The 25,682-nt window shown below is 37.8% G+C and overlaps 1 protein-coding gene across 2 annotated transcripts; it reads left to right on the top strand.

Annotated features, from left to right (window-relative positions):
* Nucleotides 1-125: 125 nt before the first annotated feature.
* LOC117983495 (DGAT1/2-independent enzyme synthesizing storage lipids) lies at nucleotides 126-25,478 on the top strand. Of its 2 annotated transcripts, none has more exons than XM_034970063.2 (7): nucleotides 126-422; nucleotides 15,861-15,999; nucleotides 18,195-18,292; nucleotides 18,794-18,958; nucleotides 19,803-19,996; nucleotides 20,596-20,799; nucleotides 21,682-25,478. In XM_034970063.2, exons 1-7 carry the CDS (start codon nucleotides 365-367, stop codon nucleotides 21,892-21,894), a joined length of 1,071 nt encoding a protein of 356 aa, XP_034825954.1. In that variant the 5' UTR covers nucleotides 126-364; the 3' UTR covers nucleotides 21,895-25,478. The 2 variants fall into 2 exon arrangements, with proteins under 2 accessions (XP_034825954.1, XP_034825953.1); XM_034970062.2 differs by lacking the exon at nucleotides 126-422 and adding an exon at nucleotides 8,319-8,682.
* The last annotated feature ends 204 nt before the right edge of the window (nucleotides 25,479-25,682 follow it).

The following is a 25,682-nucleotide window of genomic DNA, read 5'->3' as shown; positions in this document are numbered from 1 at the left end:
TCATACATAGAAACAAAGCAATGGTGCCAATATATTCTCACGCGTCAATTCATCTAAGCGAGGAACGAACAATCATAGTGATTAGGTATAGGTACTCTTTGCGAACAATACCTATCATTGGTCATGTCACACTGTCAAAGTCAAGTCTCAAACGAAAAAAAATATGTTGATTTGTGATTTTGCGATTGTATTTCGCAAATATAACAAAAATTAATGTTTCAAAAATATCCGGAATATGACAATCATTTTGATGTGTGATGATCCTTTGCACTTTGCAGTCGCTAACAGGATATTGTGTATGAACACCTAACAATATATTCTTTTGGTGTACAGAACTTTTGTTGTGATCATATGTTTGAACAAAATGGGTTTTATTTCGTATTTTTACGATAATTATTCGGCGAGTCTATACGATATTATGGGTGAGTCATTTAATAGTTGATTATTCTTGTATTTGCATTAATACTTTGAAAAATATCCAGTTCTGTTGTTTGTTTTGGTTTACTTGTAAAAATATGTTTAATAAGACATTATAATACCAGCTGTAATGATAATAGTTTACTTAAATCTTACATCAGTTTCGATATCAAAATCCATTTGGTATTCTAATTTTTTAATTGTAATTTTAAATGAAGAATAGGAATAAATTAAGACTGTACTTTGTACATCATGGAATTTATTATTTTTACTGTTATTTTTTGTTTAATTTTATGTAAGTAAGTATATTTTATATGTTTTTTTTAATCTTACAAGTTTGAGCATTAGTTTAAGTGCAGTAACCTTATTTTCCCATTATATCTACTGCTTTGGAATATTGAAGACAGTACAATAAACTACCCTGGCCTAATTATGAAGCCAAGTAGGCTTCGCATGACTTCACAAAGTTCAAACCCCTATTTTACCCTCTTAGGGGTTGAATTTTCAAAAATCCTTTCTTGGCAGACGTCTATGTCATAATAGCTGTTTGCAAGCCAAATTTCAGCCAGATCCATCCAGTAGTTTGGACTGTGCATTGATAGATCTGTCAGTCGGCTTTTCCTTTTATATATTCCGGTATGATGCCATGTGGAAACCAAAAGGGTGTGGTTTAATAAAAATTGCAATACCCCTTCCGTTAGCCCGTTTCCATCTTAGACTGCATCATCACTTACCACCGGGTGAGATAACAGTCAAGGGTTACTTATTATAAATGCGAAAGTGTCTTTGTTTGTTGGTTTCTCCTTCAATTACGTCGCAACAGAGAAACAAATCGACGTGATTTTTTTGCATGGGTATAGTTTAAGACCTGGAGAGTGACATAAGCTACTTTTTATCCCGGAAAATCAAAGAATTCCCACGGAATTTTAAAACACCTAAATCCACGCGTACAAAGTCGCGGGCGGATAAAATAATAAATTTTTATCTACGAGTACCTGCTTACTTAATAGTTCTTTTTCTCTCTTAGAGCACAGTTTACAAGTGAAATTGGTTCTAAGAGTAAGGGATATTACAATTGGCTACTGACTGGATATTGATTTGTACCATAAACTGCTGAGCTATTAAAGTCATTAAATCCATCAATTTGCATAATTATGTCCACTGTTGAACATAGACTTTTCTAAAGCATGCCACTGTCCTTCTCAAGGAACAGATGGGGTCAGGAAAAATGAAATTGACTGCACCTCGATTGCGGGAAACCTGCATCAATCATTATTACAATCTCAATTGTTCTAATTGCCTGAATTTGAGCGATTCTTGTTGCAACAATGCATTGTAGCCAATCGTAAAAGTGAGCGTTAACCAATCAGAGGTGATTGCGATCGTGACATTGTAGCTGTCATTCTCCCGCAATCGCGCAGCTGTGCAGTGGGCGACTTATCGAACCTACATATTTAACAACAGTCTCCCTGGCGCAGTGGTGAGCGCTGTGTTCTTATTAGCGGGAGTTCGGTCCCGGGTTCGATTCCAAGCTGGGGAAATTTGGAAATTTATAATTTCTAAATATCTTCTGGTCTGGTCTGGTGGGAAGCTTTGGCTGTGGCTAGTTACCACCCTACCGGCAAAGCCGTGCCGCCAAGCGATTTAGTGTTCCGGTACAATGCTGATGCTGTATAGAACCCTAAGGGGTATATATAAAAACTGCCATATCCCTTCCAAGTTAGCCCGCTTCCATCTTAGACTGCATAACCACTTACCACCAGGTGAGATTGCAGTCAAGGGCAACTTGTATTTGAATGAAAAAAAAGTTGGTTTCATTTACTTGTCTGAGTGCCAATCTACTCAATTGAACTATCCTAATCTATTCAATTGTTCTCGCCAAAGTTTTAGATTATTAGTGACTTGATAATGCCTGCGACATCGTCCGCGTGGATTTAGGTTAACTGACTGACTGAGTGACTGATCTATCAACGCACAGCTCAAACTATTGGACGGATTGGGCTGAAATTTGGCATGCAGATAGCTATTATGACTTAGACATCCACCAAGAAAGAATTTTGGAAAATTCAACCCCTAAAGGGGTAACACAGGGGTTTGAAATGTGTGTAGTCCCTGCGGACGAAGCAATAATAATAATATTAAAGAATTTGGCACCCTGAAAAGGCAGAGCATGTCGGAACGGATAATAAGTGACCGTCTTATGTACTTGACCAAATAAAAATTATTATTGATTGAGAATCAAAGAGTTCCGACGGGATTTTTAAAGAATCTATATTATCGTCTATAAAACCTGAGTTAAGATACATAATTGGGTATTTTCCTACTTTTGAATTTGATAAATATTATTACTTTGTTATATAAACTAGGATAAAAATAATGAAGTACGCTGAAAAAAATAAAATCCAACAAAAATTTTCAAAGTTACAGGCATTTTAATTTTGGAGTGGGAGGGTCTTCTATCCCTTACGAAAATTTGTATGAAACCGCACGAAGCTACTATGGCATTAGTAAGGTGTGGTGTGACGTCAAAATTCTATATCGCTATCTCTGTCTAATCAGAAATATTTAAATGCTTATAACTTTTTGTTATTTGATTGATTTAATTAGTTTTTTCAGTGTAGGTACGTCATTACTTTTATGATTTATCCTAGTTTATAATAAACATCGATGTATAATAAAGTAATAAAAAAATTGGAGTCAAATATCCAATTTAGACGACACACTTGTATTCCAGAAAATCAAAGAGTTCCCGCGGGATTTTTAAAGAACAAGAAGTTATGGTCTATAATTGATTTACCTTTATTTTGCCAATAGTTGTTTCCTTACACGTTTTATTACAAAAAATCTAAATGCGGTTTTAATATTGATTGCGTCAACAACTTTATGGCAGCACGTCAACCGAGACTGAATTATATGGTTTTTAGGGTTTCGTACCCCATAAGGAAAAACGGAACCCTTATAGGATCACTTTGTTGTCTGTCTGTCTGCCTGTCTGTCTGTCAAGAAACCTACAGGGTACCTCCAGTTGACCTAGAATCGTGAAATTTGGCAGGTAGGTAGTTTTTATCGTAGACATTAAGAGAAAAGTCTGAAAAACGTGAATTTGTAGTTACATCACAAGAAAAAATTTAAAATGTGTTCATGATCAAATATTGCTATTTTCAACTTTCAAAGTTAGATTACTATACCAAGTGGGGTATTATATAAAAGGGCTTTACTTGTACGTTCTGAAACAGATTTTATTTATTTTTAGGCATAATTGTTTTTGATTTATCGTGCAAAATTTATCGGGTAAAATACGATTGTAGTATGGAACCCTCAGTGCGCGAGTCTGACTCGCACTTGGCCGGTTTTTTGTAATGTGTAACCAAACCAAGAGTTATGTCGTATTGTATTGCTGTAGTCATTCAGTTCTCTACTGGGCTTCAATTATGTTAATTGTTTATTTTAAAGAGGCAGTTTTAATTGATTTGTGTCTTTTTCGCGTGCCACCTTAGTGGGTGGTAATAGTTATCCCAGTCCCTCAAATCAAAAGTTACCCCTAAAGGAGTTAACACTCCTTAGGGGTTGAATTTTCAAAAATCCTTTCTTAGCGGATGTCTACACCATAATGCTATCTGAATGTAAAATTTCAGGCCAATCCGCCCAATAGTTTGAGCTGTGCGTTGATAGATCAGTCAGTCAGGCAGCTTTTCCTTTTATATACATACTAGCTTATGCTCGCGACTTCGTCCGCGTGGACTACACAAATTTCAATCCCCTATTTAACCCCCTTAGGGGTTGAATTTTCAAAAATCCTTTCTTAGCGGATGTCTACGTATATAATAGCTATGAGCATGCCAAATTTCAGCCCGATGCTCCAGTAGTTTGGCTGTGCGTTGATAGATCAATCAGTCAGTCAGTCAGATTTTCCTTTTATATTTATAGACTCTTTTCTGTATAATTTACTCGATAGTTACCATACACACATAATATTATGATAATACAGTTGTGTTTGTAACTATCTACGACCTATACATTATTACTTAAGTATACTTTAATGTAAAATGCAGACTTTGCCTGCTTACATTAAAAATGGAGGATGTTGTAATTTCTACGAGCATCCAAAGGCTATCATTATAAGTCCTTAACTCCTTACACACAGGTTCCCAAAGTGGAAGAATTATTGCTTATGCACAACCATCACGACTAACTCACTCGCCGCTGGCTGCTCGCCGTGGTAACCTTGGATACTTCTGCTTCTCAGACACTGAGCTAACAGTTGAGCATACCCTCGACGACAGAGATTACCACAATTTTTAGCGATTATTCAATTTTTTTAAAATGCTTTTTAGTTAAAAGACGGCAAAGTTATGACGTCATGACAAATCCAATATGTCCGATATGACAAACAAAAATACGTCTTTGAAAAAAATGTGCACAACATAAGTTATATAAGCGACGGGCAATTTGTTGGTTTATGTTTTAAAAATCTTAGGTCTACGATCATATTAAGTGATTACACGCTCTAAGAAATCTTAAAATTGGCCTGTTTACCTAGTCTAGCTTTGAAGGTAGCCAATTTGTAATGGATATTATTATTTCTGTTATTCAAATCTTAACGTTAAAGTAATAATAATAATTATTATTACTTATTTCTAGGTACAGTAGCCGGCAAAAAATATTGTACGTATCGACCTTTAGAATGAGATTTCGGATTTGTAGAGCGTTGTTTCTGTCAATCATATCTATGTGACGTTTTGTCGGTCTCAACGAAAGAGCCAACGCTCTACGAAACCGCTTTCTCTTTCTAAAGGTCGATGTACAATATTTCTTGCCGGATACTGTAACGAATTTATTCGCTCTGGCAGAAAAATTCGCTCGATTAGTTTTCTCAGTAATGTAATGCTTTATATTGTAGAGATAGAGACAATACGTTATCTAAAATTTAAGATATTTGCTTCGATGTGCTTCTGATATGAATTAAAGCCTTAGTTTAAGCGACAATGATACTAAAAAGAATACTTGGTCGAATTTTTTGAAAGCTTCTTCTCAGCCTAAGGCGCGTTTAGAATTCTGTTAGCTTCAGTTTAAAGTTGCCGTTAATAATTTTATTTTTACCGTTACTAAACTCACCCAGATTAATTCACCCATGTGATGTGACATTCAGAGCCTCAATTGCTCAACGGGTAAAGGAGTGGACTGAAAACCGAAAGGTCGACGGTTCAAACCCCGCCCGTTGCACTATTGTCGTACTTACGCCTAGCACAAGCCAGACGCTTAGTTGCAGAGGAAAGGGCAATATTAGTCATTTAACATGGCTAATATTCTTTTTAAAAAATCCGAAAAATAAACAATATGTTTCTGTTTAAAGATAAGCATTTCCAATGTAATTTAATTTATTATTACTTTGTAACTACAATTTTGGTACATGAAAAATAAAAATAAAATAAATAAATAAATATGAATTTTGGTGTACGAACATTGCGATTTGCGATGCGGGGTCGCCACTCCAGCAGCTTAGGACCCCAACGTCCAGCAGTGCTTCAAGCTTCAACGTACCTGTATAATATATGCTCCACCCAGTGCTATCTCATCTACGTCGGTTACTCTGGTTCTTCTATGAATCTTCTCATTTCTGATATCATTCCTATAAACAAGAGTTGAAATCTCGGACTCTTAGTAGTTTTTTTATATGATAGGGTCACGACTCTCAGCAATGAGGAATACGATTTGGCGTCAATTTATCAATGCCGTATGGCATTACATCCTTTACCTTAATTAAACTATTGGGTAAATCTATAGTCGACGCAGATATATGAAACAGACAGATAACTCGACGACTCAGTTTAAAATGCGTCGACTATAGTACATATGGAATACTAAAACCAGCCTTACCGAGGCTAGATTAACGGGTAAATTACCGTTTTCCCCATCGAATAATATCATTCTGCTCGCCTATACCTAGTCACAGGTCCTAATTATTATTATTTATCCTGTTTACCTCTTTTATCATCTACACTCACAATTTTTATTCATTAGTTAGGCTTTGCTCGCCGCAACTTCGTGCGCATACCTACACACGACGACTGTCATATAAATTTGGTATTTGCTTACATCTAAATATATAAAATGAAAGGGTGACTGACTGACTGACTGATTGACTGACTGACTGACTGACTGACTGATCTATCAACGCACAGCTCAAACTACTGGACGGATCGGGGCATGCAGATAGCTATTATGACGCAGGCACCCGCTAAGAAAGGATTTTTGAAAATTCAACCCCTAAGGGGGTGAAATAGGGGTTTGAAATTTGTGACGTCCACGCGGACGAAGTCGCGAGCATAAGCTAGTCAAAAATAAATCATTTCTCAGTGATGATTAAATAGAGGGTCTTCCAAAATGCGTAAATTCCACGTCCTTTGTTAGTTTTAAGTGTAATAACCATTTTAAATTATCGATTAAACTAAAAAAGTACGTCATTATGATGTGACGTCACATTCCAGTATTCCATAGAATATCGCATACTAAAGTGCGCGTTTTGACGTTTGATAAAAGGTACTGATTTGACTAGTTGTCAAATACAGTATTGGAGATTGTAACGGTCGCCGTCGACTGAGTTGCCGGGCGACTAGTCGACCGTGCGTAATGGGTCCTAAAGTTTGAGGAGCACTGCACGTAGCGAACTGATGTATTGCATACACTACACCGTATAAGAAAATATATCTAAAAATATAATTACAGGTGGCGGGGCAAAAACTCGTCAATTGCCTGTCTCACCTGCACCTTGCCAACCGTGGCTGTCTGCCCGTTGGCATTTGCCATTTGCGCTCTCATCAAATTAAAAAAAAACTTGTCAAGTGCGAGTCGGACTTGAACACGAAGGGTTCCGTTCCATCGTACAAGATAACACGATACAAACTCGTCAATTGCCTGCATCATCTGCACCTTGCCAACCGTGGCTGTCTGCCCGTTGGCATTTGCCATTTGCGCTCTCATCAAATTAAAAAAAAACTTGTCAAGTGCGAGTCGGACATGAACACGAAGGGTTCCGTTCCATCGTACAAGATAACACGATACAAACTCGTCAATTGCCTGCATCATCTGCACCTTGCCAACCGTGGCTGTCTGCCCGTTGGCATTTGCCATTTGCGCTCTCATCAAATTAAAAAAATACTGGTTAAGTGCGAGTCGGACTTGAACACGAAGGGTTCCGTACCAACGTACAAGATGTAACACTATGTAGTTTTAATTTTTTTCATTTGCATGGCATTTTGGAATTTGCCATCTTGGTTTTTATTAAGTATTTATTGTTATAGCGGCAATAAAAATACACACTCTGTTACCTACTACGGTTCATGAAATACAACCCGCTGACAGACAGCCGGACAAACAGCGGAGGCTTAGTATTAGGGACCCTTTGGGAATACGGAACCCTAAGAACTGGTCAAGTGCGTGTCGGACCATGTGAAGTGTAGGGTTCCGTAGTTACCTGTCACAATATACTAGCCAATAAGTTCGTCCCCACATTACGTCTAGGGGAGGAACCCAATTTTATTAACATTTTATTTTACCACTTTGTCGTTGTGATCAATATCGTATACTCATGCCAAGCCGCGAACGCACGGACATGACGAAACTTTAAGAGTTACTTGTAACCACGGAACCCTAAAAATCTTGTAACGTATAATAACAGTACCAGTGCAGTAGATCATTCTTATTACGTCAGGTTACTTAGATGGTACTCTTGACTAAGAAATTATTAAGCATAATACTTAATTTTAAAAAAAGTTATAATTTTTTCGGTATCCTGCCAAAAAACCAGATTCTAATTTTAAAAAATAAATAAGCAGCAGCGTCTATTCTTTTATCAGTAAACCGTGTTATATCTAAACATACATAAAATAGATAAATAATAACATAATGCTGACCCTTGCGTGAACAGCATTATTACTTTCGTTGACATAAAATCATTCTTGAACGCAACTTCGAGTGAATCGTACGCATTGTTACTTTTTTTTTTTAATTTTTGGCGCTGCAAATATACTTACTGGCCGAATCCACCGATTTGATTTTTAATCTGTGCCGGTCATCGGGTTATCGGTGCGTTACGTTTAAAAAATAAGAATAACTTTTTAATCATGGTGGAGAATCAGTGTAAGGCTAGGCCGGTGAAAGCTTACATAATGAGTGATTTGCTGAAAAAGTTCGACACCGAAGCCACCAATGATCTCGTCAAAGTGGCAACGGCGGTTGTCGGCTTCTATGTCGGCTTGTTTTATCGTAAGTACAATTTTTTTTTCATTTTTTTTTCAGGGTTTTTCGCTATTTAAACTGAGAAAATCTTGTGAAATCGGTAACAATACTTTTTACTTGCTTTAACGGTGAAAAAAAACATCGTGAGGAAACCTGCATGCCTGAGAGTTCCCAATAATATTCTCAAAGGTGTGTGAAGTCTACCAATCCGCACATGGCCACCGTGGTAGACTGGCCAAAACCCTTCTCACTCGGAGAGGAGACCCGTGCTCAGTAGTGAGCCGGCTATGGGTTGATCATGATGATGATGGCCGAAATATTCGTAATATTCATATTTAAATAAGAATCCCAAACAGGCTGCTTCATTTCCCATCCAACAGGAAATCGAACCTAGCACTTTTTGCAAGCTTCTCGCAAGCGAGTCGCTGCGGCGACTTCGAACTTACGACCATTTAGTTTTCTTGGCACCCTTTGACCATTGAGCTATCAAAGACTTCCTCATTCGTGCTTAAAAACATGGCAGCTTCGACGACCATTTAGTTTTCTTCGCACCCTTTTACCGGTGAGCTAAAGGCTTGCTCATTCATGCTTATAAAACATGGCTACTTTGAACTCACGACCATTTAGTTTTCTTCGCATCCTTTTACCGTTGAGCTAAAGGCTTGCTCATTCATGCTTATAAAACATGGCTACTTTGAACTTACGACCATTTCGTTTTCCCCGCACCCTTTTACCGTTGAGCTATCAAAAGGTTTCTCAGTCATGCTTATAAAAAATGTCAACTTCGAACTTACGACCATTTAGTTTTGTTCGCACCCTTTTACCGTTGAGCTATAAAAGGCTTGCTCATTCATGCTTAAAAAACATGTTTAACCTTTAAGAAAGAACATAATACTTCTGATATATAATACCTATACGTGTAAACACATGTAACATGTCAATTAGTGAAAATTGAGAGTTAATTAAATGATTAGCAATCGTTTAATGTTACTGTAACTTTAACCAAGTGTTTCGAGTCACACGAGGTGGCAGAATGATTGATTATTTCAACGCTTAGTTACGACTTACTAGGTATATGATTACATTGATTTATAAAAATTTATTTTTAACCGACTTCAAAAAAAGGAGGAGGTTCTCAATTCGTCGGAATCTTTTTTTTTTATAGTTAAAGTACTAGAAGAGACAAGAAATAATGCGGATTGTATCAGAACTGAGATTTTTGGAGACCTTCCTGGCGCAGTGGTAAGCGCTGTTGTCTTATTAGTGGGAGGTCCCGGGTTCTATTCCCGGCAGGTTTGGAATTTTATAATTTCTAAATGTCTGGTCTGTTCTGGTGGGAGGCTTCGGAATTTTATTATTTCTAAATGTCTGGTCTGTTCTGGTGGGAGGCTTCGGCTTTGGCTAGTTACCACCCTTCCGGCAAAGCCGTGCCGCCAAGCGATTTAGCGTTCCGGTATGATGCTGTGTAGAAACCAAAGGGGTGTGGGTAACAAAAAACTGCCATACCCCTTCCAGGTTAGCCCGCTTTCAGCCTGTATTCATCACTTACCACTAGGTGAGATTGCAATCAAGGGTTAACTTGTATCTGAATAAATAAAATAAACATTTGATTTGTGACAATTTTTCATTCGCGCTGATATAATTACTTGCCCTGCAATTAAATTTTTTCAAGTCTTTCGATTTCCACTGTAGGATCACGAAGGATCACGGTAAAGAAGTTATCTTTTTGAAAGTATCAGAGTTTGATTTGATGCGATACTTTTGTCACGGCTTGCTATCATCATCAGTACCATCAACCCATCTGTGACTCACAACTAAGCACGGGCTCCTCTCAGAATGAGAAGGGTTCCACGCTGGCCAAGTGTAGAGTGGCAGACTTCACACACCTTTGAGAACATTATGGAGAACTCTCAGTCCAGTAGTTTCAGCTGTGCGTTGATAGATCAGTCAGTCAGTCACCTTTTCCTTTTGTATATTAAGACTAGGGGTGAAATCTATAAGAGCGCAGACTTAGACAGAGTTAAAACGGGATAGATAAGTATATATTTTTCACATAAATCTGTCTCGTCTTAACTCGAACTTAAGTCTGAGAAAAGTCAAAGTGCGCTCTATAGATCTCACGCCAGGTATCTGAATACTGATGGCATAAGCTAAGACCAGTTCCCACTTCCCATGTTTCGTCACACAAATTGTGGTTTTGAGTAGGAAAGTGTTCTTTGTACGCACATATTGATATCATGTGATATGGGGCAAGAAACCACAGTTATCTCCTGTCTATAAAATCTGATACTTTTCTAGAACACAGTTTTCGAAACACTAACCTGTACTACTACTAACACTAGCTAGCCGCTAGCTTTAAGTTTTATTGTAATATTTTCAGCTAGCTTCTGCTCGCGACTTCGTCCGCGTGGACTACACAATTTTCGAACCCCTATTTCACCCCCTTAGCGGTTGAGTTTTCAAAAATCCTTTCTTTGCGAATGCGTCATAATAGCTATCCTCATGCCAAATTTCAGCCCGATCCGTCTGGTAGTTTGAGCTGTGCGTTGATAGATCATTCAGTCAGTCAGTCACCTTTTCCTTTTATATATTTAGATAATCATGTAACATTATATCAACTTTTATATAATAATTATGTAGCTATTATCATTTAACAAAACGAATTTTCGAGACTGAAAATGCGTTCCGATTTATTTATTTAATTTAATTATGTCGCTGAAATTTTTTATTTATGTATGTTATGTATTAATCAATATTAATTATGCATGTTCTGGGTCACCAGTCACCTTCGCACATTTCCAAAATAAGCATTTCGGTACGACAAAAGGTCAACAAAGGGTTTTACAACCATTTGCGTTCAATATGAATTTGGTTATGTTTACTTTGCGTTTATTCTTTACACCAATATGTGCACTAAGTGTGTCAGTAGAGCGCGACGATCAGCATTTTCCGCCAACACATGAAAACTGGTGTATCTTTCTCACAATATTAAATCTCTACTGCGACAATAATAATAATTATGTTAACTAAAGGACTAAAGGTGTCTAATCTTTTTTTACATTGGCGAAGTAAATCGCGCCCGTTTGGTGCCGCGCGACATAAAACAAAATTAAATTGAAAGGGTTACCTTTAGATTAAGGACTAAAATCGTACTTTTGTTGTGCACCCAGCTTTACAGTAGTTCTGGCTACACCCTCGGGGCTCGGATCGGTCTGTTGGTTGACTCTCTTTTATCAGAAAGCAAACAGAATTCGCATGCAAACTGATAACAGCTCATATAAAACATATTAACAATGAGTTTATACCTAAATATGTGCCTCTCCTTGAACTTGACAAACCGCGCTGACCGCTCTCAATGACAACGCTTATCAGTCAAAATATTATACAATGTAAAGAGCCTACTAAGTAACAGAGAGTCCTTTCTGACGTGCCACAGCCCACATCTACGACACAGCTAGAGTGCACTATATTGAGGGAACTCTCGGTTTAAACCTGAATCGACGATATGTTAAATATTAGGCTATGGTGACATAAAATCATAGAAAAATACGCCTGCTTTAGGGTTACCTACGTCAAATGTACAAACATTTGATATCTGCCAGTGACGTCGAAGCCTCGACGTTTTGTTAGAAACTGTCGTGATATGTGATACAGCGGCATGAAGTATAAAGAATAGACGTTTCTGAGTTGACGTGCAAAAATCTGTGCCGGCACTACGACGCGACGCAGAGCAGCACAGACAAATGTCTGAGTCGCACGTGCCTGCGCAGTAGCGCACACAGCTCTCAATACGTTCATGCATTAAAAAATCTGCTCTGCCATGCACTGCTCTGAGTTACGTCGCCTGCGTGTCAGCAAATGCTTAGCCTCAATGTCGCCACAACCAAAAAGCTATGAAAACACGTAGATCTCTGCGCGAAAATGTTGCCCCGCTATATTCACCATCTTGTTGCATATCTAAAATTGCGGAACTGGCAGGATTCGAACCTGCGTCTTGTGGGATCGCGCCCAACGATCTGACCACTAATCCACGGTTCGCTTGCTGCCAGTGACGAAATTTGTGATATGTATATTCACTCAGTACCTACTGAAGCGGCTGTTAATGCCAGCTAGTAGCGACACTTGCAGCTATCGAAACTATATCCCTTGAAGTATATGAAGTGTAGGTGAAAACACTATCATAAAAAATTATAAAATATCGGACGTGTAGTTGCGAAACTGTTTCAGTGTATTATTTCGCGGTATTTACGTGTAGAGCAAACATTGTGTTACGTGTAACGTGGTCAATACCGACGACACCGTGACCACAAAGCGGTCGACTACATCGCAACCACTGTTCTTAGTAATTTTTAGCACCTTAGAGTGCAGGCAGCTGCACCGAGACCATTCATTCCGTGTGGTCCGTCTGAATAGATACTATGAACAAATAAATAGTTCAGTTTAACTATTTAACCTTACATTAAACTTATATTTTGTTCTGCTCCGATTTTTAAAAAGTACTTAAGTATTCGTATATTCACTTATAACCCAAGATAAGGAGATAAATAAAAAACCTATTGCTGCAAATTTATAAAAGACTAGCTAACCCGGCGAACTTCGTACCGCTTAACAGTCGATTCGTTAATTTTAAAAAAAAACTTATTCTGCTATTCGGGACACCGGGTCATATGGTATTAAAGTTCAAATTGACTTTTAACTATTATCACGAATCTTTTGTGTGGGAATATAGAAAAGTGTCGTTTTTAGATTTTTTCAGGAAATATTTTAAATTTTTCTCTCTCATTCACACTTCTCATTTTCAAATTGCACTCGAGCGAAGCTAGTGCGGGTCGCTAGTATACGATATTTTTAGGGTTCCGTACCTCTAAAGGAAAAAACGGAATCCTTATAGGATCACTTTGTTGTCTGTCTGTCTATCAAGAAACCTACAGGGTACTTCCCGTTGACCTAGAATCATGAAATTTGGCAAGTAGGTAGATCTTATAGCTGACATTTGGGGAAAAATTTGAAAACCGTGAATTTAGGCTTACATCACACAAAAAAAATTAAATTGTGGTCATGAACTAATAATTAGTATTTCAATTTTCTAAGTAAGATAACTATATCAAGTGGGGTATCATATGAAAGGTCTTCACCTGTGCGTTCTAAAACAGATTTTTATTTATTTTTATGTATCATAGTTTTTGAATTATCCTGCAAAATGTCGAAAAAATACGACTGTAGTACGGAACCCTCATTGCGCGAGCCTGACTCGCACTTGGTCGGTTTTTTTAATGAAATTAAAGTAAATTCTTATGAATATTTATTAAAAAAAAATTGTTATTGTTGTAGAATAAGATTATTATTGTTGTATTTTTTATTGAAAACATTATTTTTCCCGTCTTTATCCCTACATAATCGAAGGAAAATAATATCATTATTTAATAATTATTTCATCAAATAATTCAGTGAATGTCAGTACCTACTCGGTCGATTTCGGGTTTCACACTTGTTAGTTCACACTACACATCATCATCAACCGATAGACGTCCACTGCTGGACATAGGTCTCTAGTAGGGACTTCCACACGCCACGGTCTTGCGCCGCCTGAATCCAGCGGCTCCCTGCGACTAGTCTGATGTCGTCCGCCCACCTAGTGGGGGGTCTTCCAACACTGCGTCTTCTGGTGCGAGATCGCCATTCCAGCACCTTGGGACCCCAACGTCTATCGGTTATCCAAACTATGTGCCCTGCCCATTGCCACTTCAGCTTTGCAACCCGTTGAGCTATGTCGGTTACTCTCGTTCTCCTACGAATCTTCTCATTTCTGATTTGATCACGTAGAGAAATTCCAAGCATAGCTCTCTCTATCGCCCGCTGAGCGACTTTGAGCTTTCTTACGATGCTCATAGTTAGTGACCATGTCTCGGATCCATATGTCATCACTGGCAACACGCACTGTTCGAAGACTTTGGTCTTCAAGCACTGAGGAATTTTGGACAAGAAGACATCTCAAAGCTTCCTGAACGCTGCCCAACCGAGTTGGTTTCGGCGGTTGACCTCTTTCTCGAAATTGGGCCTACCCAACTGGATTGTGTGTCCTAGGTATATATACTCGTATACAATTTCGAGTGCAGAGCTCTCAACGATTACTGGGTGGGGCCGGACATAAGCATTAGACATGATTTTTGTCTTGCTCATGTTCAATTTTAGGCCCACCTGCTGAGAAGCTCTGCTAAGGTCATTGAACACTACACATCCTCGCAAATTAGCGATATTGTACCTGACCAAGTCAACTTACGTAATATGCATAACACGTTACGCGATGACATGTCACAGTCTCGCTGCGTGCGTTCAGCGTGGGTCGGTCGGGGTTGGCCCGGGGGTCATTGCCGCAGACGGCGTGCAGACGCTATCTCCCGGATGACATGTGAACTGCTATCGATATCCGACCGAAATGTATGTGACATTATTTTTCCATAGCAATGGCCAATGTCCAATGTTCAATGTCCTCGATAAACGGGTTACGGGACGTACATTTAACCATAGCTATAGGTCAGTCGGTATGCAGTGATAAGTAGATCCGGGAACGATATCCTATGAAGGAAATTATGATAAACTATTTGGGCGTCTACTTCGAATATGTGGTAAAAGACAAAATTAGGTGTTACATTTATTCGTCTTTGATTAAATTAAGTTTCTGTTTGGAGAAATATGTGTTGGGTATCTTGTGAGTAACAAAGGCTTGATTTGAAGGCTAATCTTAAGTTTTAACAATTCGCACATGGTCAGCGTGGTAGACTATGGCCAAAACCCTTCTCACTCTGAGAGGAGACCCGCGCTCTGTAGTGAGCCGGTGATGGGTTGATCATGATGATGATGATGATAGCTAATCCCATAAGTTACCATACAAAGGGGAATTTGTAAAGATTTTAGACGAAAGGTCTTTGCTCATTCTAATCAAATCAATTTACAGTATGCGGCAGAAAATAATGTACTTCTACCTTTAGAAGGAGACAGCGGATTTGTAGAGCATTGTCTCTGTCGCTGAGACCGACAAAACGTCATATAGGTATGAGTGACAGAGACAACACTCTACAACGCCGAAATGTCATTCTAAAGGCCGATGTTCATTATTTTCTGCTGCGTACTGTACCTACACATTATGATTCAAAGTTCCAAAACGAATCGTCTGATCCTTTATAATTTTTATTTATTTGTTGCAGTCGAGTACGTGGATAATGAGTACAGTTTGTGGCTGACGTGGTTCCTGACGCCAGTTCTGGTGACCTTCCTGTTGCCAGCCGTCATCATCGTCTTAATCTACACCAGCAGTATCATATTCCACCTTTACAGACTCTACAGGTGAGTTCAGTAACACGACGTCGACTCAATACACTGTGTAGTATGTACTTTCAAATCAAGGGTTATGGAGTAGAAAATAGATGACTAGAAAACTAAATACTGGCACCGATTCTAAGCACAACCTAATTTTAGAGTATTCGCACCCTCTTCTTACTATTGTAATATGAAAAGGACAGAAGCAGTTTGACATTTCTAAATTTAATTTTTAGATGGTAAAACCCGTGATTTTAGCACGCACTCGCGAGCCTACTGTTTAAATTTGTATTGTGCACTAAAATTTAGAGTCTTTAAATGTGAAAGTCATGTTCCGTTCCTTTTTTAGCATTAGTAAAAAGAAAAGGATGTAGATATTTTAAATTTAGTTTAGAGAGAGACTAGAGAATCGGGGCCAATAGAGAGACTAGAGAATCGGGGCCACTGTCTCATATTTTACACTAGCTGACACGCCCCGGCTTCTCTCGGGTGGAATTTAGAAAATTGAGGTGGGGGTTGAATTTTCAAAAATCGTGAAATACGTATTTTTTATTTTTAACCGAAAGCTACCAATAATTTTCATCGATGTAACGTCAAAAATGACGGACTTTCATACAAACTTCCATCCCCCATTTAATTTCATTTAAATAGGCTTCTACACGTCATGTAGAAACCCATCAGGGGTACGGGTTTAATGAATCTGCCATACCCCCTTCCAAGCTAGCCCGCTTCCATCTTAGACTGCATCATCATTTACTTACCATCATCAGGTGAGATTGCAGTCAATAACTTGTATTTGAACAAAGAAAAAATACTCTTTAGTATATATATTACCGTCTCTACTAATAAAATCTGAAGAGTTGAATGAAGTCTGCCGTAGACACTAGACAATAAAATCTGAAGAGTTGAATGAAGTCTGCCGTAGACACTAGACAATTAAATCAAAAGGCAATGTCTGATAATAATAATATCTCTTGTACTTTACCTTGATCATGTTCATCTCGCATGAATAATTACTAGTATATTTCAAATTATAATTAGTCCAATTAAAATTGAACCGGATTCCGGAATAACTCTGCCAGACTTTTTGATAATTTATTTTTGTAGACAAAACAAGGTTTTTTCAGATAATATTTATTTTTATTTTATTTATTAGGAACACACACAATACATTAATTTAACACAAACTACGACACTTATAGACAAACACAGGCTGATAAATGTATCTATAAAATGTGTACACAGCATTTGCAAAATATCTAGACAAATAAAAAGAACTTAACTAACTACTTAACTAAACAATTAATAATTAAGTTACTTAGGAGATGAACCTACCGTAAAATGATAAGAGCTTTTTTTTGAATATATATTTAATAGATTTGAAATTGTATAGGTAAACTATAGTATGTTCTAGGTTCTAGTAGTAACAATTTGTAAAATACAAGCACAGATTTATGTACTAAATCTAAGGATAAAAAGTGTCCGACCGCCGATGTTGCGCGAGAAACTAGTTGAGCTAAAAACTAGAAACGAGTTGCCGAGCAACGAAAAGCGATTGTGTTTTTGGGATAGTTTTGTCGCTGGGCTATGAGCGAGTTTGCGAATGTGACGGGCGAGAGACCGTCAATTACCTTATTTAAAAAAAACCGGCCAAGTGCGAGTCAGACTCGAGCACCGAAGGTTTCGTACTACAATCGTATTTTTTCGACATTTTGCACGATAAATCAGAAACTATTATGCCTAAAATAAACAAAAATTTAGAAATTCAGTTTTAGAATGTACAGATAAACTCCTTTCATATGATACCCTACTTGATATAGTTATCTGTTGAAAGTTAAAATACCTACTAATTATTTGTTTATGAACACATTAAAATTTTTTGTGATGTAACCACAAATTCACGGTTTTCAGATTTTTCCCCTTTTGTCTGCTATAAGACCTACCTACCTGCCAAATTTCATGACTCTAGGTCAACGGGAAGTACTCTGTAGATTTCTTGACAGACACGACAGACAGACAGGCAACAAAGTGATCCTATAAGATTCCATTTTTCCTTTTGAGGTACGGAACCCTAAAAAATTACCTAACTACATATTCTGAATTCTGCGGTTCCAACAGCTATCACTTTATGTACTGTTCCGTGGTATCAATAGTGGTAGTTTTAATTCAGGAGGTTTTAGTCTTGCCTTCCAAGGGGTAAAATAAACTCGCCTCTGTTTCAGGTTGCGAATAGTGCAAGGCGTCGACCACAATGACTGGAAGCAAGCGGCTCGACTCGCCGTCTGCGCTCTATGGGACGCGCATGGCTGGCTGTGGCATGGTAATTTTGATATTACATATTAAATTCCTTTGTTAGCTGTGGTAGCCTAGTGGTTAGGACGTCTGCCTCCTAATCGGAGGTCACTTGCCTTAGGAATTAAAATATCACTTGCATTAAAGGTGAAGGAAAACATCGTGAGGAAACCTGCATGCCTGAGAGTTCCTCATAATGCTCTCAAAGGTGTGTGAAGTCTGCCAATCCGCACTTGGCCAGCGTGGTCAAACCCCTTCTCACTCTGAGAGGGGGGGTTTGACCATGCTCTATAGTGAGCCGGCGATGGGTTAATCATGATGATGATGATGCTGATGATGATTCCTTTGTTTTATTATTAAGAATGTAACTGACTGCGAATCATAGAAATTAGGTACACATTTCAGACAGATAGATTTTTATCTAAGCATATAGCATATTAAGCTTTTGGTTCTTTGATTAAAAAGACAGGCAGAGCCTCAATTTTTGTTAATATATGTAAAGGTTTAACGAGATTTCCTTATACACCAGGCTACGAGATCCGAGGAATTGAGAATATCCCAGACGGGCCGTTCCTGCTGATCTTCTACCACGGCGCGCTGCCCATCGACATGTACTACTTTACCGCGCGCTTGCTGCTGTTCAAGAGGCGGCTCATGCACACCGTGGCCGACCGCTTCATGTTCAAAATACCCGGTAAGTAGATGTTCTCTTGACCGAGCTACTAGCCAACACACACACACACACGCACACACACCACACCGTACACCTCACACACACCACACCGAGACAGAGGAACAGGAGGAGAGATAAGAAGTAGGACCATCGGCAGTAATTTGTGCTCTCAAAGGCACAAGAGTGTAAAATCGCCAAGTTTCCAAACGCCGGGCGTGCTACTTAAATTTTCTTGACAGGATAACCCAATAACTTCTTTGGCCCGACCTGTTGTGATCTTATCTCATCTATAGCTAAAACAGCTAGGCACTAGATCAATGAGCGTGTCCTGTAAGAACTGTAAGTGATGTGCGAATCATTTGTAACTACGTTCACTCAACTGCCAAGAAGATTTACGCGAACTACGACAGTTTTTTTTAATTTATAAGCGCGCTTGCCTAGAAGTTCCTTATTTACTCTTGACTTCAAGGTACCCATATTAAAATAAGAGGAGAAAACCGATGCTGGAAGGGCGTTCCATATCCTAGTGGTTCGAATTAAAAATGAGGAGGCAAATCGCTTCGTACGTGTCCGTAGAATCTCGACTAGATACGCATGGGTGCAGACCTTGGCCCTGCTTTGCGGTACGATCACAGACCACCACCTGTAGACGCCTAGTTGCTTAGCATAAAAGTTGGCCCACGCCGGTTCGGTACCCTCATTCCGCACATTGTCTTGATTACGTGCATTCTCCTCTGTCCCCCGCCAACATTTCACGATTTTGTTTTCATGTAAAACCTTGTATATGCGTAGTTTTGAGGTTGAATTCTCCGTGGGTACGATAGTAGAAAGGTGAAGGAGGTCAAAAAGTTTGTTCATATTCCAGGCTGGGCGTCCCTTCTGGAAGGTTTGTGCGTGATCCCGGGCACAGTGCAGACTTGCGCCGGAGTGCTCAAAGCGGGCAACTCTCTAGCCATCGCGCCGGGCGGAGTGTACGAGGCGCAGTTCGGAGATCACTACTACAGGCTCAACTGGAAGACCAGGGTTGGGTTCGCCAAAGTTGCTCTCGAGGCAAAAGTGGTAAGTTTGTACTCTTGTTTGACTATGAATTGGCAAATACAGTATTTGACAACTTAGTTAAATCAGTAACTTTTTCGTCAAATCAAACGTGAAAACGCGCGCTTAGTATGCGATATTCTATGAAATACTAGAATGTGACGTCACATCATAATGACGTACTTTTTTAGTTTAATCGATAATTTAAAATGGTAATTACACTTAAAACTAACAAAGAGCGTGGATTTTACGTATTTTGGAAGGCCCTTTATTTAATAATTACTGAGAAATCATTTATTTTTGATGTAGTCGAATACCCAATTGGTTTGAATTAAGATGGTCTTATAGATCTGTGGTTATATCTGTGGTTATTAAATACAGTACTCTGCAAAAAATAATGTACAACGGCTTTAAGAATGACATTTCGGCTTTGTAGAGCGTTGTCTCTGTCCCTCATACCCATATGACGCTTTGTAGGTCTTAAAACGACCGAGACAGTGCTCTACAAATCTGCTGTCTCCTTTTAAAGATCGATGTTTATCACTTTTGGCCGCGTACTGTACGCAGTCTATTGACTCTCAAGTTCACCTTCCACGACGCCTCACAGCTCTTTTGTTCCCCAGCCGGTAGTGCCGATGTTCACGCAGAACGTTCGCGAAGCGTTCCGCACAGTGGGCTGGTTGCGCGGCATCTGCCTGCGCATCTACGCCGCCACGCGCATCCCGCTGGCGCCGGTGTACGGGGGCTTCCCCGTCAAACTGGTCACCCACCTCGGACCCGCCATACCGTACGACCCTGCGAACACGCCTGAGCTCTTACAGAAGAAGGTATGTACCACGAAACTGTTTTCTCCACCCACACCCCAGTCAACATTCGCGAAGTTTTACGAGTCGTAAGGAATACATCCGATAAGTTTCAGGTGTACAGTGGTACTGATTTTGAGCACAACCTAATTTTAGAGTATTTGCGTACTCTTTTTACTATTGTAATATGAAAAGGACAGAGGCAGTTATAAATTTAAGTTTTAGATGGTGAAATCTGTGATTTTAGCGCACAGTCCCGAGCCTACTGTTTAAATTTGTAGCATGCACTAAAAATTTAGAGTCTTTAAATGTAAAGTTCATGTTCTGTTCCTTTTTAGCATTGTTAAAAAGAAAATGATGCAGATACTCTAAATTTAGTTTAGAGAAAAACAACGGAATCGGTGCCAATGTAATAAGTTACGACTTACGAGTTATGACCTTGCAAATACACTTGAACTTTTATAGAATGTGTTACGCACCAAATTGTCAATCGATAGACGTCTGCTGGACAGATATGTTTCCTTACACACAATTTTATATACGCACATATACACTCCAGGAAGTTTATCGCCTGTATCCAGAAGTACTCGTTTAATGTTGTATATGTCCACTTATATAATAGGCTTTGTCGATTAGAAATGTTTTCAATTAACGCTATATTACTCTCGATTGTTCTAATGTACTTATAGTTTATACTACTGGTATATATTATACTTTGTACTATTATAATACTAAATCAGAGTGTTCTTACGACATTTCAAATTTCAAGCAACTGTGATCCGCAAAATGTGGAGTTCTGAAAAGTCAGCTTATGTTTTTAGCTTTCTATCTTTACAAAATGTGTTCATTTTTGAGCTATTGGACATATTGGCACATCGCCCCATTCATTAAAATTTTATTTTCCAGGTTGCGTCCGCAATCGAAGATTTAGTGGAAGAGCACCAAAGGATACCCGGAAGTATCCTCCATGCCCTTATAGAAAGGGTGTACGAAATGCCCAAGAAAAGGCCGAAAACCAACGCCCACACTAACGGGGTCTGCCAAAACGGCATCAAGAAGACTGAGAAACAAGATAGTTTAAGTGAAAAGTGCGAGAGTGACAAAGCTAAAGTGTCATAGTGTGTATAAATGAATTGTGAATGTGAATTTAACGTTCTTGTTAGACGCAAAAAAAAACTTAACCCCAAATTCTGAAGAGCATCTTTTAAGAGGATCTTGAATTTGCTAGTTTGTCAATTTGTCCATAATGATAGTATGTTAGGGTCAATAGTCAAAATTCTGTTTTGCTTAGCTTTGCCTAGTCAATCTTCAGGTGTAACGAATTTTTAACACATTGGCCAATCAGCTCGGCTATTGCCCTTAAATTTTCCATGTGCGGCCAGTTTGCCAATTTTTCTTGGTTTTCAAACAAACATCAAAGGAGCCGGAATGTTGGAGCTTGACTATAAGGCCGACCGCAATTTGGATACATTTTCGAACAAATTTAACTCTTGCGAACACGTACTATCACGCCCAGGTACGAGCAATCCACTTGCGCGAGTAAGACGTTCGAAAATAAACAGAAAATACACTTTCATGCTTGAATATAAAAAATGGATGTAGAAAAATTGATTAACTTGGTTTATGTACGTAAATGTTTGTGGGATCAAAATGGTCCAAGTTATCGAAGATACAGATTATTCCTCACGCATCAAAGAGAACTTCACAAAAGCGATATCACCGGGAGACTGCCTATGTGACGGAGAAAAACGTAGATATTCAGTGTGCGTACTCAATTCGTACTGCCAGTATTCATTATCAGACGTGCACGTTTGATACAAAATCGCATGCAAAGTGCGTTTAACCTTACTTTACTATTTACAAACGAAAAAAATCTATTCTAAATTGACATGATCTGAAAATTTAAGGTGATCTTAAAATTAATTTGATGCTTCAGAATTCGGTCGTTAGTATTTTCAAACCCCGGCGACGCGTATGGAGCGTTTTGATCTTTATGGCGTCGTAACTCTTACATGAATGGGACTTATTTTAATGTGAATTCTATTTTTTTACCCGGCTAATTAAGCTAATTTACCCGGAATTGTTTGTCAAGGTGTCATGATGGAGTCAGGCATTTACGTGATTGATGTGATTATATATTTTTGCTTGACGCGACGTTCACAGTGTTCGATGTATGTGAAAAGTGCCGTTTGCTTGATCAAGCCGCTTGACGGGCGCATCAAGCAGAACAAATCTACGTGCTTGACGTCAAGCCGCTTGACCGTGTCGCAAGCTGTAAACGCTTAGCAAATACGTTTGATTTTACAATGACGCGCATTGATAACCGTCATCTGCGCAGTGATAAGCTCGAGCGATTGTGGTTAAAATTTTGTTTGGCACTTTTTAAATCAATTCAAGAAATGGAAAAAAAAAACCATTAAAATTGGTACATTTCGGGGTTCGTCAAATGTCTCATTTAATATTTGTTAGTTCGACCATCTGTGTTATGTGTATTGATGTACAAAGAAAGCATTTCTTTGGAAATAATGAATTTATAAGGTTTAGGGCTTTTCGTCGAATATTAAGAAGTTTACTAGATCAAATAAGTTATTAATAATGTTACATGTTTATTGTATGTATTTGGTCGCTTGTTTTAACTTAAACAAAATTGTCAGGAGTACTGTTTTTTTAACTGACTTTATGCGTCTGGGTTTTAGCCCTTTTGAGCCTAATTAAACTAGATTTTCAACAAGCCTTAGTATAATTTATAATTTTTTATCCAGAATGCGATCGTCGCCTTATTTTCAATTATGTATATTATTATAGTAATATGTATCATTATAGATATACAAATCATTGGCGCGAGCAAGATACAAACATTGTTTCATTTTTTTTTTGATGTAAGTAATCTAAATCTGCTACTAACTTTACAAAATAGTTTTTATAAAAAGTGATAAAAGCCAAGACTTATTGAGCAAGTGTCAAAATCAATTACAAAATTGATTTGAATGTTATTATTATGATTTGAATATTACTCATTATAATTATTATTATCAACCCAATGTATTATTAATAATACAATGCTGCCTATAATACGCGACAGGTTGAGATGGCAATTGGGGAGGGAACGGACCGCACACACGCACAGCCCCCCCGCCTCATACTCCGATTGCCATCTCAACTGTAGCGGACTATTGGTCCCCAAATGCGTGCAATATGCTCGATGTTTTAAATTAACTGAATTCCTATTCAAATGCTACATGCACTGTATTAGGACCTCTGCTAACTTCACTCACAACTTAGTGTTACCAACATAATAACAACATTTTGTAAGCATTCGAGCATGATGCCAACCCAGCTAAAAATAATAATAATATTATATATGTATATCAAAATTTATTTTTATATTAGTAGACGTTTATAGATAAATACAGCATTTTTGTATAATGTATACTGTAGAAATATGTTTATGACAAATGATTGAAAGTAGGTTTAGATTGTTGCGTATCAGTGTCTGCATTTATTTATTTAATTTATTTATTATATAATATGTTATAAACAAATCAAACAGCAGGTACAATAATTGTTACAATGAGGATGTTGCCTGGTTGTTCGGTGTGCCATCGGCAGTTTCGGTATGTGTTCGTCACCGGACGTCGAACAAAATAGCAGAAGGAAACATTTAGATGCGTAGATGATAACAAAGCGGTATCGTAAAGGTAACACCTATTCCGCACTTAGAGCTTAGATTTTTTTCTGAGGAAGCAAGAGCGTCTGATATTAAATGAAATACAAATTAAATAATGTTGCCATCAATAAAAAAATCTACTTATTAGAAATAATATTTTTTGATAGAAAAGATCAATAATCACTGTTTATATGTGTCGCCGAATTGTTTTAGAAATAAGCAAAAAACCCTTAAATTTTATTTCTAAACTGGTAATCGAAATATTGGACTTTTTAAACACTGCCATGTTGAAAATAAATCACTTAATTTTTCGCATTGCATGCTTTGCTTTGAGGAAATTAAGTTTTTCTAAAAAAAAATAGAATGTGTATATTTATAGCGGCTCTATACATTTCCAAAAAGTTTATTGATATACTATTTATTTAATTGCTACAATTAAATAAAAAATATTTGTGATTACGTATTTGTAAGTATCAAGACATCTTTCTTTTGTGTTTAGAATTTATCATTTTGTATCTTATCCTAGTTTGATCCTGTATTTTTAATTAACTAAGATCTATTTTTAAGACCCTGTGATTACTATTTTAAAAAATTATTCTGAAATGTTTTAGGTTTCCATTAATTATAACTTTAGTCCTTAGCAAAAAAAATCGACATACATTCATGTAATTTTTGCATTTTATATTTTCTGTGGCTTACAGATTGACCGTGTTTTTTTCGTAGACGCAAAGGCTCATAAATTTAAACATCCCAAATATATTGCCATATTGGATAAACTATAATAACACGTAATTTTAATTATTGTATGTAATGAAAGTGTCTCAAAATATAATATGCTACATATCTTTTCTTGTATATTTTTGGAACATAGATATTAGTGTGATTCGCTTAGGTGCTAGAAGTTGGATGCTGTCTACTTTGATTATTATCTACTAATAATTCTGTATTCTAAACCTACTTAATTTCCAGATAATATATTGGTTATTTATTAATATGAATTAATTTTTAAGGAAATATACATATATTTTCAAATTAACCTCTTTATTTTATTATTGTCCTTTAGAAACACAACCGGCCAATCACATTATCTAAAGACTAGCGACCCACCCTGGCTTCGCACGGGTAGCTTATTACAACATTCGTAGGGATTTGCTTTATTTTAATAGATTTTGTAATACTAAGATCTATACTTACCTACTTATAGCGTACTAGAACCCAGAGCCGTAAAACCAGTTTAAAA

Source organism: Maniola hyperantus, chromosome 7 (genome assembly GCF_902806685.2).
Source record: "Maniola hyperantus chromosome 7, iAphHyp1.2, whole genome shotgun sequence".
Lineage (NCBI taxonomy): Eukaryota > Metazoa > Arthropoda > Insecta > Lepidoptera > Nymphalidae > Maniola > Maniola hyperantus.
The sequence above is the reverse complement of the archived record's forward strand: the minus strand, read 5'-3'. Positions and strand labels throughout refer to the sequence as shown.

Bases quoted from the DNA above. Each gene is read 5' to 3' on its own strand.
- LOC117983495 (XM_034970062.2), top strand. From the start codon at position 8,541: ATGGTGGAGAATCAGTGTAAGGCTAGGCCGGTGAAAGCTTACATAATG. The intron at 18,293-18,793 runs GTAATTTTGATA...CTTATACACCAG, and splicing joins GCATGGCTGGCTGTGGCATG to GCTACGAGATCCGAGGAATT. The intron at 18,959-19,802 runs GTAAGTAGATGT...TTCATATTCCAG, and splicing joins CTTCATGTTCAAAATACCCG to GCTGGGCGTCCCTTCTGGAA.